The 18,695-nt window shown below is 36.0% G+C and overlaps 1 protein-coding gene across 2 annotated transcripts in view; it reads left to right on the forward strand.

The window, feature by feature from the left end:
- IQCB1 (IQ motif containing B1) overlaps positions 1-18,695 on the forward strand; it is a 67,612-nt gene that overhangs the window by 20,631 nt on the left and 28,286 nt on the right. For both annotated transcript variants that reach the window (XM_036242895.1, XM_036242896.1), the window contains exons 6-7: positions 1,586-1,685; positions 18,352-18,530. In XM_036242895.1, coding sequence (XP_036098788.1) covers positions 1,586-1,685; positions 18,352-18,530 — 279 coding nt within the window. The remainder of the gene's footprint in view (positions 1-1,585; positions 1,686-18,351; positions 18,531-18,695) is intronic.

Genomic DNA, 18,695 nt, shown 5'->3' on the forward strand with positions numbered 1-18,695 from the left:
GTTAGGGCATGTGCAGTGGACAGTCGATTGATGTTTCTTTCTCATACTGATGTTTCTCTCTCTCTCTCTCCCCCTCTCTCCCTCTCCCTCTCCCACTTTCTCTCTCCCTCTCTCTCTCTTTCTGTCTCTCCCTCCCTCCCCCTCCCTTCTTCCTTTCCTCCCTCTCTCAAATCAGTAAGCATGTCCTGGGTTAAGGATGAAAAAAAGAAAAATGAATGACTTAATTACATTGGCATATTTTTCCAGTATAAAAAATAGATACATTAGTATACCCAATATATACTATATGATTTTAGTGAATTCAAAGTTAGAGAGTTAATAAAACATCTTTAAGTAGGTAAAAATGGAATGAAATACTTGTCCCAGCTACTTAAAAGAATTTTTTTTATAATTGAAGTAATGGAAAAATAAGAAGTCTTTGAAATAGTTAATAGTAAGGGAACTGTTTTTTGAAGTTGAAGTTATTATACATTTTAAAAATTGATGTCTAGTGAAATATTGAAATATTAGACTATGTAAATAGACATGAAGAACAGTAGTCAGTATGTGAAAGAAATCAAATATGTTCTGCCCAGCTGGTATGGCTCAGTGGATTGAGCATTGTCCCATGGACTGAGAGGTCCAGGTTCCATTCCAGGTCAGGGCATATTGCCCAGGTTGTGGGCTCAAGCCCCAGTAGGGGCCATATAGGATGCAAAGATCGATGTTTCTCACATTGATGTTTCTATCTTTCTCTCCCTTGTTCTCTCGCTCTAAAAAAAGAAATCAATATGTTCCCTCAGGATATAGAAAGAGGAAAGGAGTAAGTTGTTTTGTAGCAACTAGGGAAATGTTCACAGAGTTTCCTTGCCACATACCTGATCCCACGTTAACTAAAATTCTGATTACAATTTAGAATTTAGGATTTAAAATTATGAGAAGGGAATAGAAACTGATTTACTGGGAAACTACCCTGTTCCAAGACATTGTACAGTAGCCTGTGACAAACTGTTATGTCTAGTTTTTTATGTGAAGAAATAAATGTTCCGAGAGGTTAAACAACTTGCAGAAAGCATCCAATGGCAAATATTCATAACTGGCTGCTGGGAACCTAATAATCATTAACCAATAAAAGCAAATGTTGTTGTATAGTTAATGATTTTTATTATTTAAGACAAAATGTTAGTAAACTTGATACATTTTATAACAGAATTAAGTTTTTATGGATGTGATTATAGTTATCTGTACAATTTTCATGTTATCTCTTCTTCACAAGCTATTTGATTTTATTCACTGAAATTCACTACAAAAAGATTCAAATTTAGTATATATTTTATTTTTTATGTAAGGGGAGATAAGAGATTCTTTACTTGGTATTGGTGGATGCTCTCTATTTCTAATAACTGTTCATAAAAATGTTCATAAAAATGGAATGACTTATTTATGGTTATTGAAGCTGCCTATCTTAAAATCTTTATTGTTAAGTATAGCATACATAGGCAGGAAGTTTAGCAGAAATAGTCATGCTTTGATTTGGTTTTGAAAGGATAAGTAAATCCTAATTGTATTATCCGAGAATCTTTGTTTTTTCTTTTTTTCTCTTTAGTACTACAAAGTGATCATTTCTTACACTTACTGCAAACTGATAACGTTCAAATAGGATCTACAGTCATGACTATGGTGCAGAACATACTACAAATCAACAGGTGACTTGTTTTTACAAAATATAATTTTTGATTAGCAGCATTACCAGTTTTATTCCAGTTTTGCTGAAATTGCATATGGATTGTACATAGCACTTATTACCATTGTCTTTCAGGAAAAAAAAGAACATAAAATACCTTAAAATGCTGGAAGTTTATTATTGAATTGGGATATCTTATATGAGAGTTTAAGATTTTATACTAAATCTCCTACTTATTTAAGAATAATTACTGTCATTTTTGAAGAAAAATTTTGAGATCACAATAAAAAATGTTTAATCAGCCCTGGCTGACAATATCAGTGGTTAGAGCTTTGGCCTGTACACCAAAGGGCACGTACCTGGGTTGCAGGTTCTAACCCTGGTCCTTGTCGGGGCACATGCTATAGGTAAGCAATGATGTGTCTCTCTCACATTGATGTCTCTCCCCTCCCCATCCCTTCCACTCTTTCTAAAAATCAGTGGAAAAAAATATACTTCGTTGAGGATCAACAACAAAAAATGCTTAATCATGTATTTGTTTAGCAAACTGGAAGCTCAGTATTCTGCCAGGTACTATAAAAGGGCATAAAAGAAATGAGCCAGTCAGAGAAAGACAAGTACCATATGATCTCACTTACATGCAGAATCTAATGAACAAATAAACTGATGAGCAAAATAGAAACAGAGACATGGATACATGGAACAGACTGACATCTGTCAGAGGGGAAGAGGGTTGGGGGACTAGACTAGCTGAAAGAAGATGATAGGATTAGCCAAAAAAAACATATATTCGTGACACATAGGCACAGACAACAATGTGGTGATAGCCAGAGGGAAAGGGGAGTGGGGGCTAGGTGGAGATGGCAAAGAGAGGGTAGGAAGTGGGGACGGAAAGAGACTTTGATTAGAGCAGTGTGCAGACGATATTTTATTGAGTTGTGCACTTGAAACCTGTATTTAGAAAAAAGGAAGTAATAAGCAATTTCCTCAAGTTAAAATGGAAAAGCAGAGCATATACAGTTGAAATAATTGATATTTTAAGTTTAGTATGGATTTGCTAAGCATCTACTATGTGCCTAGTATGTGTCTGTTGTTGGGTTTACAGAATTGATTAATATATAAACCTTGTCTTCAAGTAGCTTACAATATAGTGGAAGAGACCATAATATAACACACGAACATAGTTATGTTATAATGTGTTAAGTTATGATGTTACAGGTGTGCACCAGTGTTAGAGGAGATCCTAAACTAAACTGAGGGGGGATGCTTTCTGGAGAAGGTAACACCTGAGGTGAAACTTTAAGAATGAGAAATTAGCCAGGGAAGAAGAAGAGAAAGCAGTATTTCTAGGCAGAGGTAACAACATAAGCAAATGCATGGAAATAAGAAACAACATGCTAATGGTAAAGAGTAGATACAGTTCACTCTTGCTGACATTTAAAGTTTGGTATGTGTAGATAGCTAGCAAATTCTGTAGAGACTCAAGTCATGAAGAGCTTATATGCTGTGTTAAAGAAACTTAGTGCTTTCCTATAGGAAATGGGGACCACTGAAAGATTTTTAAAGTGGTTAAATGATTGGATTACATTTCACTTATGTCACTAGTCACTGTGAAGGAAAAATTTAATCAGTACTTTACTTTGGATCAAGATAGAATAATAAAAATGGATTTACCCTACCACCTGAAAAATGAAAAACAAAAAACAAAATACCAGGCAAAACCTTAAACAACAGTTTTCAAGAAACTGGACTTCAGTCAATGAAAGAAGTGAGCCCCGAGAAAAAGGAATGAACAGGTGAACCTAACAATTTCTCTAACTTATAGAATTGAGAGAGTTATTAGACTGTGATGCAAAGAGAGGTATCCCAGCCAGGCTGAGTTGAAGAGATAGAGCTGAGAGTCTGGAAAACAAAATGGCTCGAGTTCACAAGACGATATCACAGAAGAGAGAGCCACATAGAGAGACAAACCTAAACATCTGCAGAGAGTTCCCTTCAGGTATTCAATAGAGTACTGATCAGCACATATGTGCTAAGAAGCTACCCAAAGTCAAGGAAAACGGTAATCCAAAAGGATTAAAAGGAGTATTATCAGAAGGTCACATAGAGCCAAGAATACTGCCTGATTCCAACAGCCAACTGGAAAACCTGATGAATAATGGAGCATTGTGTAGGGTACTTAGGAAGGTTTTACCTTGGTAGTGGGGGATAGTTAGTACTAGACTGAGCACTATTCTGGACCATCCAAACAAAATAAAAGCTGGACCCAGAGTATCAAATTATTTTCAAGTAATTTAACTGCATCTGGTTATTTAAATTGCCTACTGCTTAAAATCTTTTTTTTTTTTAATCTTGATTGTTGAATGTATTACAGATGTTCCTCATTTTTCCCCCATTGACTCCCTCCTCCCCACTCCCGCCCCCCTCCTGCCTTTTCCCACACTATTGTCTGTGTCCATTGGTTATGCATATAAGTTCTTTGGTTTATTTCTTCTCACCCCCCAACCCCTTTCCCTTTGAGGTTTGTCAGTCTAGCAATGATTTGTACTTCTTAATCCCCTCACCTTTTTCACCCATTCCCCCAACCCCCTCCCATCTGGCAACCAACAAAATGTTTCCTGTATCTATGAGAATGTTTCTGCTCTGCCTGTTCATTTTGTTTGTAGATTCCATTGTCAATAGATATGTTGCCATTTTGTTTGTTCATATATTTTATCTTTTTCTTCAAAAATACCCTTCATCATTTCATATAATAACGGTTTGGTGGTGATGAACTCCTTTAACTTTTTCTTGTCTGGGAAACTCTTTATATGGCCATCAATTCTAAATGACAGCTTTGCAGGATAGAGTAATCTTGGTTGTAGGTTCTTGCTTTTCTCACTCTGAATATTTCTTGCCACTCCCTTCTGGCCTGCAGAGTTTCTTTTGAGAAATCATCTGACAGTCTTATGGGAACTCCCTTGTAGGTAACTAATTGCTTTTCACTTGCTGCTTTTAAGATTCTGTCTTTGTCTTGAACCTTTTGCATTTTGATGATGATGTGTCTTGGTGTAGGCCTCTTTTGGTTCATCTTGTTTGGGACTCTCTGTGCTTCCTGGACTTGTATGTCTGTTTCCTTCACCAAGTTAGGAAAGTTTTCTGCCATTATTGTTTCCAATAGGTTTTCAATTTCTTGTTCTCTCTCTTCTCCTTCTGGCACCCCCCCCAGATGTGAATGTTGGTACGCTTGAAGTTGTCCCAAAGGCTCCTTACACTATCCTCATTTTTTTTGGATTCTTTTTTCTTTTTGCTGTTCTGATTGGGTGTTTTTTACTTCCTTATATTCCAAATCAATGGTTTGCTTCTTGGATTTACATACTCTACTATTGAAGCTGTGTAAATTATTCTTTATTTCAGTTAATGCCTCCTTCATTTCTCACTGTGCATCCATCATTTCTGACTGGTCCTTTTTTATGCTCTTGAGGCCCTCACTAAGTTCATTGAGCATCCTTATAAGCAGTATTTTGAACTCAGCATCTGTTAGATTGCTTATCTCCATTTGGCTTAGTTCTTTTCTTGGGGTTTTGTTCTGTTCTTTCATTTGAGACCTGTTTCTTTGTCTCCTCATTTTGGCTGCCTCCCTGTGTTTGTTTCTGTGTATTACTTAACGAGAGGTATGGGGCTATCTAAGACCAGATGTTGCTTGTTTGAAAGAATTTAGGAAAACCTGAAGCAGGATCCAAGACAGGCCAATCCTATGGTTAAGCAACAGGTCTCTGGTGCCCCTAAGCTGCCTCCCCTCCAAGCTTAGAGGGAGTGAGTCTGACAAGTCTGTGCGCGGGCCCTTTAAGAAGCTGCCTGGGGCTCCAGCTGTGTCAGCACCCCTGAGCTTCAGTTCCCGCTGGTTTTTCCAGCCAGAGGTTATGGTGACTTCTCTTCCTGGCACTGGAACCCTGAGTGGGGCACCTGGTGTGGGACGGGGACCCCTCAGTCCTCAGGAAGGACCTTCCCAGCTGAGGTATCCTCCTGATTTTATCCGCCACACGTGGGTGTGGGACCAGCCTGTCCACCTCCGCCCCTCCTACCAGTCTCGATGTGGCTGCTGCTTTAATTCCGTAGTTGTAGGACTTCCATTCAGTTTGATCAGGGGGTTTTGAATGATGATTGTTCTGTAGTTTAGTTGTAACTTTGATGTGGTTGTAGGAGGACGTGATACCACGTTTACCTATGCCGCCATCTTGACCGGATTTTAAGTCCCTTAAAATCTTTAATGTAAAGCACACAAGAGCAGGAAATTTAGCAGAAATGGTCATGCTTTGATTTGACTTTGAAAGGATGAAAAAGTCCCACTTGTGCCATCATAGAATCTTTGCTTTGATCTTTTTTTATCTTCCTTTAGGTACTACAAAGTGATCATTTCTTGCAGTCACTGCCAACTGATGATGTTCAGATAGAATCTACAATTATATCTATGCTATAAAACAGCAGGTGACTTGGTCTTACAAAATATTACAGAATTTTTTTTTTGGTCAGAAGCATTAGCAATTTTGCTAAATCATTGGTTGCATATGATTTTTATATGGTTTTTTAAAGTCTCTAACCAAAAGAAAACTTGAAAATATTTTTAGGAATACAAAAATATCTAGCATTCAGCAAGATTAAATTCATATAAGTACCAGACATGCAAACAAGCAGGAAAACAACTCATAATGAGGAGAATTAGTTGTTCAAGCCTCACATATCTGTTATAATTAACAAAGACATTCGAACATTTATATTATATTATAGCTATGTTCCATGTGTTTAAGATGTTGAATAGAGACATATATAAAACCCAAGCTGAACTTCTACACATGAAAACTACAATGTCTGAGATGAAAGTACACTGGATTGAATTAATATCAAACTAACACTGCAGAAGATCAGTGAATTTGAAGACATAGCAATAGAAACTATACAAAATGAAACAGAAAAGTAATACAAAACACAGAAGGAAATGGAAGGGAAGGCAGAAATATCAGTAATCTGCAATACTGTTTCAGACATCTTTATATGGTATAATCGGAGTACCTAAAGGAGGTAGTAGTCAGAAGAAAATATTTGAAGAAATAGTTGGTGAAAATGTTCCAAATTTGATGAAAACCATAATCTTACAGATCCAAAAATCTCATTCAACCCCAAAGAAAAATAAATATGAAGAACATTCTACACCAGGACATTGTAATCAGAGTGCTTAAATCATTGATAAAGAGAAAATATTAAAAGGAGCCGAGGGAAAAAGGTATCAGAAAGAAGAATGAAGATGAAGATGACAGAAACTTTCTTGTCAGAAACAATGTAAGCAAAAAGATAGTTGAGCAACATTTAAAAATTTTTTTTAAATTATAGTTGACATAAAATATATTAATTTCAGGTGTACAATGTAGTGATTGGACACACATGTACCTTACTATGTGATCACCATGATCAGTCTAGTAACCATCTGTCACTGTACAAAGTTGTTATATATTATCAACATATTTCCTGTACTATACAATACAGCACTCTGGCTTATTTAATAAGTGGAAGTTTGTTGAGCAACATTTTTAAAATACTAAAAGAAAACACTGTCAAACTAAAATTTCATACTCAGCAGAAATATGTTTTAAATAAAAGTCAAAATCTTTCTTCAGAAATCACCAGCAGATTCATATTTCAAGAAATGTTTAAGGAAGTCTTTCAGCCAGAAGGAAAGTAGGTTTACACAAAAATTATGAAAAAATATCAGAAATGGTCATTCTAGTAACTGATTAAGAAAATTTTTCTTATGATAACATAATAACATTTGCTCATACAAAAATAATAACAATGTTTTTGGGGGTTTATAACATGTATTAGTAAAATGTATTACAACAGTAGTATAAACACTGGGAAGAGAGAAACGGAAGCATACAATTGGTTGTATGCTTAAAAGTAAAAGGATGAAAAAAGACATACTAGTGTATAGTCAAAAGATACATCTTCCTAAAATATTTTTTCTTTATTCATTGGAGAGGAAGGGAGAGAGAGACAGAGAGAGAAAAAAAAACCAATGAGAGAGACATTCATTGGCTGCCCCCTGCATGCCCCCACTGGGGATTGGGCCACAGACTGGGCATGTGCCCTGACTGGGAATCAAACCAGTGACCTCTTGGTGCATGGGTCAATGCTCAACCAGTGAGCCGCACTGGCCAGGCAAAAGATATACTTTTTACTATACACTAGTCAAAAGACAGCTGGGCCCAGGCTCATTTTGCTCAGCGGTTAGTGCATTGGTCTATCAACCAGAGAGTCACTGGGTTGATTCCAGTCAAGGGCACGTACCTGGGTTATGGTTTGGTTCCCAGCTTTGGTCAGTGTCATGCAAGAGGCAACCAATCCACGTATCTCTCTCACATCAGTGTTTCTGTCTTGCCCTCTCTCCTCCCCTCCCCTCCCCTGCCCTCCCATCCCCTGCCCTTCCCTCCTCTCTCTCCTTCCCACTCTATCTGAAGAGGAATGGATAATATCCTTGGGTGAGGAATAAAAAAAAAAGCTGGAATGCTTACATTAATATCAGAAAAGGTAAGTTTAGGAGTAAAGAGGAGTAACTTTATTGGTGATAAAGTTATTTAAAAATAATAAAGAAGTCAATTCATCAAGAAAACATTTATCTAATAGCAGAGTTTGACTATACACAGTTCAAATTGATAGAACTGCAAGGAAAAATAGACAAATAAGGAATTAAAGAGAAAGGTGTCAATATACCCCTTTAGATAGTTGATAGAATAAGTAGACAAAAAAATTACTATTACTAAGAAGATTTGAACAATATCAACTAACTTGACCTGATTGACATTTTTTTTGATCCTCACCTGAGGATGTTTTTGTTGATTTTTAGAGAAAGAGAGAGAGAGAGAGAAACATTGATGTGAGAGAAACATTGATCAGTTGCCTCTCATACACACCCAGACCAGGGATCAAACCTACTACCTAGGTATGTGTCCTGACCAGGAATTGAACCCACAGCCTTTTGGTGTATGGGATGATGCTCCAACCAACTGAGCCACCTGGCAAGGGCTGATTGACATTTTTATAGACTACCAAACAACAGTAAAATGCCCATTCTTTTTAAATGTAAATAAACATTTACAAAGATAGACAATTTAGGGGCCATCAAACAAGCCTCAATAAACATAAAAGGATTTAAGTCATACAAAGTGTGTTCTCTGCCCTCAATGGAATTAAATTGGAAATTAATAGCAAGACGATCTCAGAAAAAAATCCCCAGGTATGTGGGAAATAATTTAAATAACCCAATGGCAAAGAAGAAATAAAATGTTAAGTTAGAAATTATTTTTAAATGAATGGAAATGAAAACACAACATATCCAAATTCTGGAGATGTGTCTAAATTAAAGCAGTACTTTATCCCAGGAATTTTTTTTTTATCCTTACCCAAGGACATTTTTCCATTTTTTGTTCAGATAGAGTGGGAGGGAGAGAAAGGAAGAGAGAGAGAGAAACATTGACGTGAAAGGGACACATTTTGAGTGGCTGCCTCCCGCACGACCCAACCAGGGCCGGGGACAAACTGCAACTGAAGTACATGCTTCTAGCGGGAACCGAATCCAGGTCTCTCCGGACCGCAGGCTGACGCTCTAACCGCTGAGCCAAACCGGCCAGGGCTATCCCAGGAATTTACTACTACTGTAATAGTCTGAAGTCAATGGGAAAATTTATATCACTAAAACCCTATATTGGAAAAGAAGAAAGTCTCATGTCATTGACCTCAGCTTCTACTTTAAGAAACTAAGAAGTTTAAAGAACTAAACTCAAAGTAAGCAGAAGAAATAAAATGATAAAAATCAAAGCAGAAGCAGAAACAGAATAGTAAACAAAAACAGTAGAATAAATCAATGGACCATAACGTGATTTTTTTATAAGATTTATGAAATTAATGAACCTGTAACAAGACTGATTGGGAGGAAAAAGAGAATACAAATTGCCCATAGGAATTAGAGAGGAGACAAGACAATAAAGTTTGTAGATATTAAAAGTATAGGGAATAATGTGAACAACTTTATTCTTGTATAGATGAAATGGACAAGTTATTTGAAAACACATACTATCAAAATTCACTCAAGAAGCAATAGATAACCTGAATGAATATCTCTACAACTGTAAAAAGAATTGAAGTTGTACCTGAAACACTACCAACAAAGAAAACTCCAAGAGTAGACAATTTCTTTACTGATAAATTCTACTAGACATTTAAGGAAGAAGTAATCCTAAACAAACTCTTCCAGAAAATTAAAGAGGAAATACTTCCCAACTCATTGCATAAGGTCAGCATTACCTTGATACCAAAACCAGGCAAAGACATGAGAAAACTACTCATCAAGATACTCATGAACAGAGATGCAAAAAGTGCTAAACAAAAATTTAGAAGTTGAATCCAACAATATATTAAAAAGTTAATACATCTTGAATAAGTTGTGTTCATCTCCCAAATTCAGACTAGTATAATATTTAAAGTTAATCAGCATGATTCAAATAAACAAAAAAGGGAAAACGTATTATATTAATAGATGCAGAAAAAGAATTTGATAAAATTCAGCATGTATTTCTGATTTGTTTAAAAAGAAAAACTTCAAAGAACCAGCTCTCGGGCCCTGGCCGGTTTGGTTCAGCGGTTAGAGTGTCATCCCGCGGACCAGAGAGTCCCAGGTTTGGTTCCTATTAAGGGCATGTACGTCCTTTGCAGTTTGTCCCTGGCCCAGTTGGTGTTGTGTGAGTGCCAACCACTCGATGTGTCTCTCTTGCGTTGATGTTTCTCTCCCTCCCTCCCACTCTCTGAAGATAAATGCAAAAATGTCCTTGGGTGAGGATTAAAAAAAAAAAAAAATCTCTTGCTTTTGATCTTTTGTATTGGTTTTTTTTAAGATTCTATTTTATTTATTTCTGCTCTGATTTTTATTATTTCCTTTTTTTCTACTCACTTTGAGCTTTGTTTATTGTTCTTTTTCCAGTTCCTTTAAGTGTAAAGTTAGATTGTTTATTTTCTTGTTTCTTGAGATAGGCCTGTAATGCTATGAGTTTCTCTCTTACGACTGCCTTTCATTATGTCCCATCGATTTTCAGTTGTTGTGTTCTCATTTTCGTTTGTTTCAAGTTATCTTTTTATTTCTTTTAATCTCATTGTTAACCCATTTATTGTTTATTAGTATGCTATTTAGCCTCCATTTGTTTGTGTGTTTTTCAGGTTTTTGTGTGTGTGAGATTGATATTTTATTTTATACCACTATGGTCAGAGAAGATGCTCGATGATTTCAACCTTCTTAAATTTACTGAGAGACTAGGTTGGTGTCCTAACATGTGATCTGTCCTAGAAAATGTTCTCTGTATACAGAAAAGAATGTATATTCTGTTTCTTTTATGTGAAATGCTCTGAAGATATCAATTAAATCCATCTGATCTAGTGTGTCATTTAAGGCTGCTGTTTTCTTGTTGATTTTTTATCTGGAGTATCTCTCCATTGAAGTCAATGGGGAATTAAAATGCCCTGCTTTGACTGTATTTCTTTCAAAGATTTGGAAACCTCTAACTAGACTCATAAAAATAAAAACAAAGAAGAGTACCCCAATTAAAAAGAAATTTTTCTTTATTGATTTTAGAGAAGAAGGGAGAGGGAGAGAGAGATAGAAACATCAATGAGAGAGAGCATCAATTGGTTACCTCCTGATGCCTCCCACTGGGGATCAGGCCCACAACCTGGCCATGTGCCCTGCTGGAAATTGAACAGGCGACCTCTCGGTGCATGGGTTGATGCTCAGCCACTGAGCCACACCGGCCGTGAGGGGCCCAAATTTTTTTAAAAATCAGAAATGAAAGAGCTGAAGTAACAACTGACACTAAAGAAATACGAAGGATTGTATGGAAATATTATGAAAACCATATGCCAACAAATTAGGCAATCTGGATAAAATGGATAAATTCCTAGAAAAATACAGTCTTCCAAAACTGAATCAGGACGAATCAGAAAATCGGAATAGACAGATTACAACTAATAAAATTAAAGCAGTAATAAAAAAAACAACTTCCAGCAAGCAAAAGTCCTGGACTGGATCGTTTCACAGGTGAATTTTACCAAACAATCAAAGAAGTACTAACACCTGTCCTTCTCAGAATATTCCAAATAATTCAAGAGAAGGGATGACTCCCGAACTGATTTTATGAGGTCAGCATTATCCTAATTCCAAAACCAGATAAAGACACTACTAAAGTCCTTAACAACTTATTAGCAAACCAGATCCACCTATACATTAAAAAGGTCATATACCATGATCAAGTGAGATTTATTTGGAAGATACAAGGTTGGTACAATATTGGCAAATCAATCAGTGTGATACACCATATAAACACGAGGATAAAAATCACATGATGATATCAATAGATGCAGGAAAAGCATTTGACAAAATCCAGTACCCATTTATAATAAAAACTCCCGGCACAGTGGGAATAGAGGGAAAATACTGCAACATAATAAAGTCCGTATATGACAAACCCACAGCCAGTATCATACTTTGATGGCCAAAAACTGAAAGCATTTCCCTTAAGATTGGGAAAAAGGGATGTCTGCTTTCTCCACTCTTATTCAACATAATACTGGACGTCTAGCCAGCCACAGCAAACAGACAAGAAGAAGAAATGAAAGGCATCCAAATTGGAAAGGAAGAAGTTAGACTGCTATTATTTGCAGATGACATAAATCTGTATATAGAGAACCCTAAAGATTCCTCCACAAAAGTAGTAGAACTGAAAAATGAATTCAGTAAAGTAGCAGAGTACAAAATATCCAGAAATTAGTTGCATTTCTATACACCAGTAATGAGCTATGAGAAAGGGGAACTAAGAAAACAATTGCATTTACAATCGCATCAACAGAAATACCTATCAATAAATTTAGGCAAGGATGTATAAGACCTGTACTCAGAAAATTATAAGACACTGAAGAAAGAAATTGAAGAAGATACAAATAAGTGGAAGCATATACTGTGTACAAAGGAAGAATTGATATCATTAATATGTCCATGCTAGCCCTGGCTGGTTTGGCTCAGCAGTAGAGTGTTGGCCTGTGGACCAATGAGTCATGGGTTTGATTCTGGCCAAAGGCACGTACCTTGGTTGTGATTTGTTCCCAGCCCTGGTCGGGGTCGTGCAGGAGGCAGCCAGTCGATGTGTCCCTCTCATGTCGATGTTTCTCTCTCCCACTCTATCTGCAGATAAATAGAAAATTTTTTAAAAGTCCGTACTACCCAAAGTAATCTATAGATTCAACACAGTTTCTGTCAACTTACCAATAGCATATTTCACAGATATGCCAAACATTTATGTGGACAAAGTTCCAAACAAATATTCCAAAAATTTATGTGGAAGCATAAAAGACCTTGAATAGCCACAACAATCTTAAGAAAGAAGAACAAAGCTGGAGGAATCACACTACCTGATATCAAACTATGCTACAAGGCCATAGTAATTGAAACAGCCTGGTACTATATTATGAACAGACATATAGGTCACTGGAGCAGAATAGAGAGCCCTGAAGTAAACCCACACTTTATTATCAATTAATGTTTGACAGAGGAGACAAGAACATATACTAGGGTAAAGACTATCTATTCAGTAAATGGTGCTGGGGAAAATGGACAGAGATGTGCAAAAAGAAAACTAGACCACTTTCTTGCAGCAGACACAAGAATAAACTCAAAATGGATTAAAAACTTAAATGTAACACTCAAAACCACAAAAATCCCCAAAGAAAACACAGGAAGTAAAATCTCAGACATATCTCATGGCAATATTTTTTGTGGTATCTCCTCAGGCAAGGGAAACACAACTTAAAAATCAAACAAATGGGACTACTTCAAACTAAAAACTCTGCATAGCAAAGGAAACCATCAAAATGAAAAGACAGCCCTGGCTGGTTTGGCTCAGCGGTTAGAGCATTGGCCTATGGTCCGGAAAGACCTGGGTTCAGTTCCCGCTAAGGGCATGTACCTCGGTTGCAGTTTGTTCCCGGCCCTGGTTGGTTGTGCGGGTGGCAACCACTCGATGTGTCCCTTTCACATCGATGTTTCTCGCTCTCTCTGTTCCTCTCTCTCCCTCCCACTCTACCTGAACAAAAAATGGAAAAATGTCCTCGGGTGAGGATGATAAAAAAAAAATGAAAAGACAAATGGGAGAACATATTTGCTAATGATACATCTGATAAGGAGTAATATCCAAAATTTATAAAGAACTTATGCAACTCAACACCAAAAACAAATATTCCCATTAAAATGGGCAATGGACCTAAATATACACTTCTCCAAGTTAATACAATTAAGACAATGAGGTGTTGGTACAAAGATATATGAACATATCATTGGAACAGTAGAATCCAGAAATGGAATCAAACGTGAACAGTTTATTTTCAAAAGAGTTATAGAGGTCATTCAGTGGGGAAAGCATAGTCTTTTTAAGGGTGATGGGACAATTTGCTGTGAATATGTAAAGAAAATAATTTTGATCTGTACCTCTTACTATATACAAAAATTAATTTAAAATGGATCATAGACCTAACTGTAAAATTTTTTAAAGTATAAAACTTCTTGAATAAAACTAGTAGAAAACTGACCATGGGTTGCACAAAATTTCTTAGATATACCCCGGTCGGTTTGGCTCAGCAGTTAGAGCATTGGCCCATGGATCGGGGAGTCCTGGGTTCAGTTCCAGCCAAGGGCACATACCTCGGTTGCGGTTTGTCCCTGGCCCAGGTCATGTGGGTGGCAACCAATCAATGTGTCTCTCTCACATTGATGTTTCTCTCTCCCTCCCTTTCATTCTGTCTGAAGATAAATGTAAAAGTGTCCTCGGGTGAGGATTAAAAAAAAAATTCTTAGATATGATACCAAAAATAACATTTATAAAAGAAAAAATTGATAAATTAGACTTTAAAATTTTAAGTATGCTCTTCAATAGACATTGTTTAACAAAATGAAAAAGACAAGACACAGACTGGCAGAAAGTATTTGCAAAGGTTATATCTTAAGTACTTGTATCCAGAACATATATATTAAAAAATTCTCAATTGTTAATAATAAAATCAGTTTCAAAATGGACAAAAGATCAAAAAAGGTACTTCATGAAAGAAGAAATGAAATGAGTACATGAAAAGAGGGTCAACAACATTAGTAATTAGGAAGAATTAGGAAGATACCACTACATACTTGTTAAATGGCTAAAATTAAAATAGTGACTGACCCAAGTGTTAAGGAAAAACTCCTTCACTGCTGGTGGGAGTGGTAAAATATGCAATCACTTTGGAAAATAGTATTGTAGTTTTTTAACAAGCCAACATACACATCCATATTATCTATCCATTCCACTGCTAGGTATCTAAGAAAAATGAAAGCATATGTCCATACAAAGACTTGCACGCAAATGTTCATAGCAGCTTTATCTGTAATAGCTAAAGGCTGTTCTCTGTATCTGTGAGTCTGTTTCAATTTTTTGTTCATTTATTTTGTTCTTTAGATTGCACATATAAGAGAGATAAAATTATATTTGTTTCTTATTTGACTTATTTCTCTTAGTATAATACCCTGTAGGCTCATCCATGCAGTTGCAAAAGGTAAGATTTCATTCTTTTATTTGGCCAAGTAGGATTTCATTGTGTACAGAAATGACCCAGATGTCCACCACAAGCAAATAAACTAGTGTATCCATACAATAGATTACTACTCAACAATAAACAAATGAACTTTTTCATACAGATGATAACACAGATGAATATCAAAATAATTGTCCTCAGCCAAAGAAGCCAGGCCAAAAATGTACATACTATATGTTTTCATTTGTATAAAATCCTAGAAAATGTAAACTAATTTTTAGTGACAAAAACTAGATCAGTGGTTGCACACCCCTAGAAAATTGCATACACCTGAGAGATGAGTATAAAGACACCCAGTAATCCCTTTTGACTATTTCTAAGTTGAGATAATTTTCATGACATCTGCAAAATAAGATTGTTAGTGTAATAAAGGAAATACCAAAGGATAAAATCCTTTCTGTATTAAGTATGTGATAATTGAATTCCTGTAGCATTTTTGTCTTCATGTATGGAGATAGGGTGCCAGGGAGGGCAAAGAGAAAAAGACTACAGTGGAGCACGGGGGAAACTTTGGGGGGTGATGGATATGTTCATTAATTATCTTGTTTATGGTGGTGAAAGAAGTCAAAATTTATCAAATTGTACACTTTAGATATATGCAGTTTATTTTATATTAATTAAACTTTAATGAAGCTGTTAAAAAATCATCAGGCTTTGGTGAGTGTTTTGATATGGGATAAAGTAAAAGATGTATTCAGGTGTGACATCAGATTTTTGCTGTCATATTGAGTAATTAAACAGTGATACAACCAAAAAAAGAGTTGGTTTGGGGAGACTGATGACAAATTCAGTATGAGTTATGTTGAACACATAGATATATTCATCAGGCAGTGTAGTAAGAGTCCATGCAAAGACTTGTACACAAAGATTTTTAAAATTTTTCAAGATGTTTATTTTCTGTTAATTTTTTATTTGAATAAAGAATTGCCATTTATTCCTCTAGTTTATAAAAGTCAGAGAAAATACTGCATACTAATCAAAACATGTTTTTTCCTTTTAGCTGTCATTGTATTTGAATATTGTATTTCTAAGTGAAAGATTCCAACATCATGTTATAAATAACTAGCATAGATTCAGTTATTTTTAACTAATCCGATTTCTTTTCCATTTAGTGGCATTTCATGTAGTCAGAGTGGCAAACTTGTTTTTCAGGGTTGTTTCTTTTTTATTACAGTTTATTCACTATTATTCTGTATTAGTTTCAGATGTATAGGATAATAGTTAGATAATTATGTACTTTACAGAGTTGTCTGCCTGATATTTCAAGTGACCACCTGATCCCATGCATAGTTATTATGATATAATTTTTTTGTTAATTGTTTTTTGTTTTATCCTCACCCGAGGACATTTTTCCATTTTTTGTTCAGGTAGAGTGGGAGGGAGAGAGAGGAACAGAGAGAGAGAGAGAAACATCGATGTGAAAGGAACACATCGAGTGGCTGCCACCCGCACAGCCGACCAGGGCCGGGCACAAACTGCAACCGAGTTACGCGCCCTTAGGGGGAACCGAACCCGGGTCTCTCAGGACCGCAGGCCGACACTCTAACCGCTGAGCCAAACCGGCCAGGGCTATTATGATATAATTGACTATATTTTCTATGATGTACTTTATATCCCTGTGATTATTTTGTAACTGCCCATTTGAACTTCTTAATCCCTTCACTTTTTTCTCCTAGTTTCCTCCCCCACCCCATCTACCATCATGTCTGTTCTCTGTATCTGTGAGTCTGTTTTAGTTTTGTTCATTTATTTTGTTCTTTAGATTCCACATATAAGAGAAATAAAATGATATTTGTTTCTTATTTGACTTATTTCACTTAGTGTAATACCCTGTAGGTTCATCCATGCTGTTGCAAAAGGTAAGATTTCATTCTTTTATATGGCCATGTAGTATTTCATTGTGTACACAAATGTTTATAGCAGCTTTATTTGTAATGGCCAAATACAGGATGACTCAAATGCCCACTGACAGGTGAATAGATAAACTGTGACTTCTGGAAAAGATCTGAACTAGAGTTATAGATTTATGAGTAATCATCTTACAAATGACAGTTAAAAACATGAGAGAATATCAGCTCAGTGGGAAATATGAATACAGTGAGAAAGGAAAGTGAAACCCTGGGGAATAACCTTTATACTGGGGAAGGGGAGCCAGTGAAGAAGACTGAGAAAGAATGGTCAGAAATCTCTGGATGGAGGGTGGAAGGCAACCAGAAGAACATTGTATCACATACGTTGAAGGGGTAGAGAGTACCAAGTACAACATTTACTTTTTCTGCAGCACAAAGTCATTTACATTGAGTACGAATCTTTTGCTCTCAGATAAGCATCATTGCCATTATTTTCTACAAGGCAACCTCTACTTCTAAGAATTTCAAAATATCCTAATAGTGAATAGATGGTCAACCAAAGGTGTATATCCCTAGAAAATCATACACTCCTTAGTGAGGAAAGTGAAAGGACCCCCAATAATTCCTTTTGACTATTTCTGAGTTTCAGATAATTTTTCAGGTCATCAGTATTGCAAGATAAGGTTGTTAATGTAATGAAGGGAATACCAAAAGAAAAAGTTCCTTCTATGTTAAGTACTTGATAATTGAATTCCTATAGTATTTTTGTCTTCATACATCATTAAGCAATGAACCATGTCTGTCTTACAGTTTTCTTATTATTATTGCCTTGAAGCTTTTGAATCATCTGTTTAATATTCTGCACATTTATCTTTACTCCACAATTTGATTGTAGGTTTTCCCGAGGAGGAGGCATTTGGCTACTTTGTATCTCCTATTTTTACCTAGCATGGTGCCTTACACACAGTATGAATTCAATAAATATTATTATTGTGCTGCATTCTTGGAACTAAGCTATGCATTTAAAAAAATGATTACTTTCTTGGATCAGGCCTCAGTCAGGCATCAAGTTGCTGAACATGTTATGTTTAATTATGATATCTGTATATCGATTAGTAATGGTATTTTTTTTTTATTTTGTTCTATTAGTGGTGATTTACTCAGAATAGAAGCAAAAACCCTGCATTCAATTTTAGATGAAGTTATTTTCAAGCTTTTATCGACTCCTAGTCCAGTCCTAAGAGGTACTGCTACAAAGCTCCTACTGTTGATGGCAGGATCCCATCAGGAAATTTTGATTTTACTAAGACTAAGTGCCTGCTACAAAGGTAGTACATACATTCTTTTCTTGTGACTTGAAAAAAATAACATTTTTATTGATGGTTTATGGAAAATATTTTCTACTGTTTGAAAAGTCAATAACTGAAATGTGCAGATAAAACCCTATCACAACAGATAACCAATGCAGGAAAAGGTGTTTAGATAATCAAGCT

Source organism: Molossus molossus, unplaced genomic scaffold (assembly GCF_014108415.1).
Source record: "Molossus molossus isolate mMolMol1 unplaced genomic scaffold, mMolMol1.p scaffold_m16_p_5, whole genome shotgun sequence".
Lineage (NCBI taxonomy): Eukaryota > Metazoa > Chordata > Mammalia > Chiroptera > Molossidae > Molossus > Molossus molossus.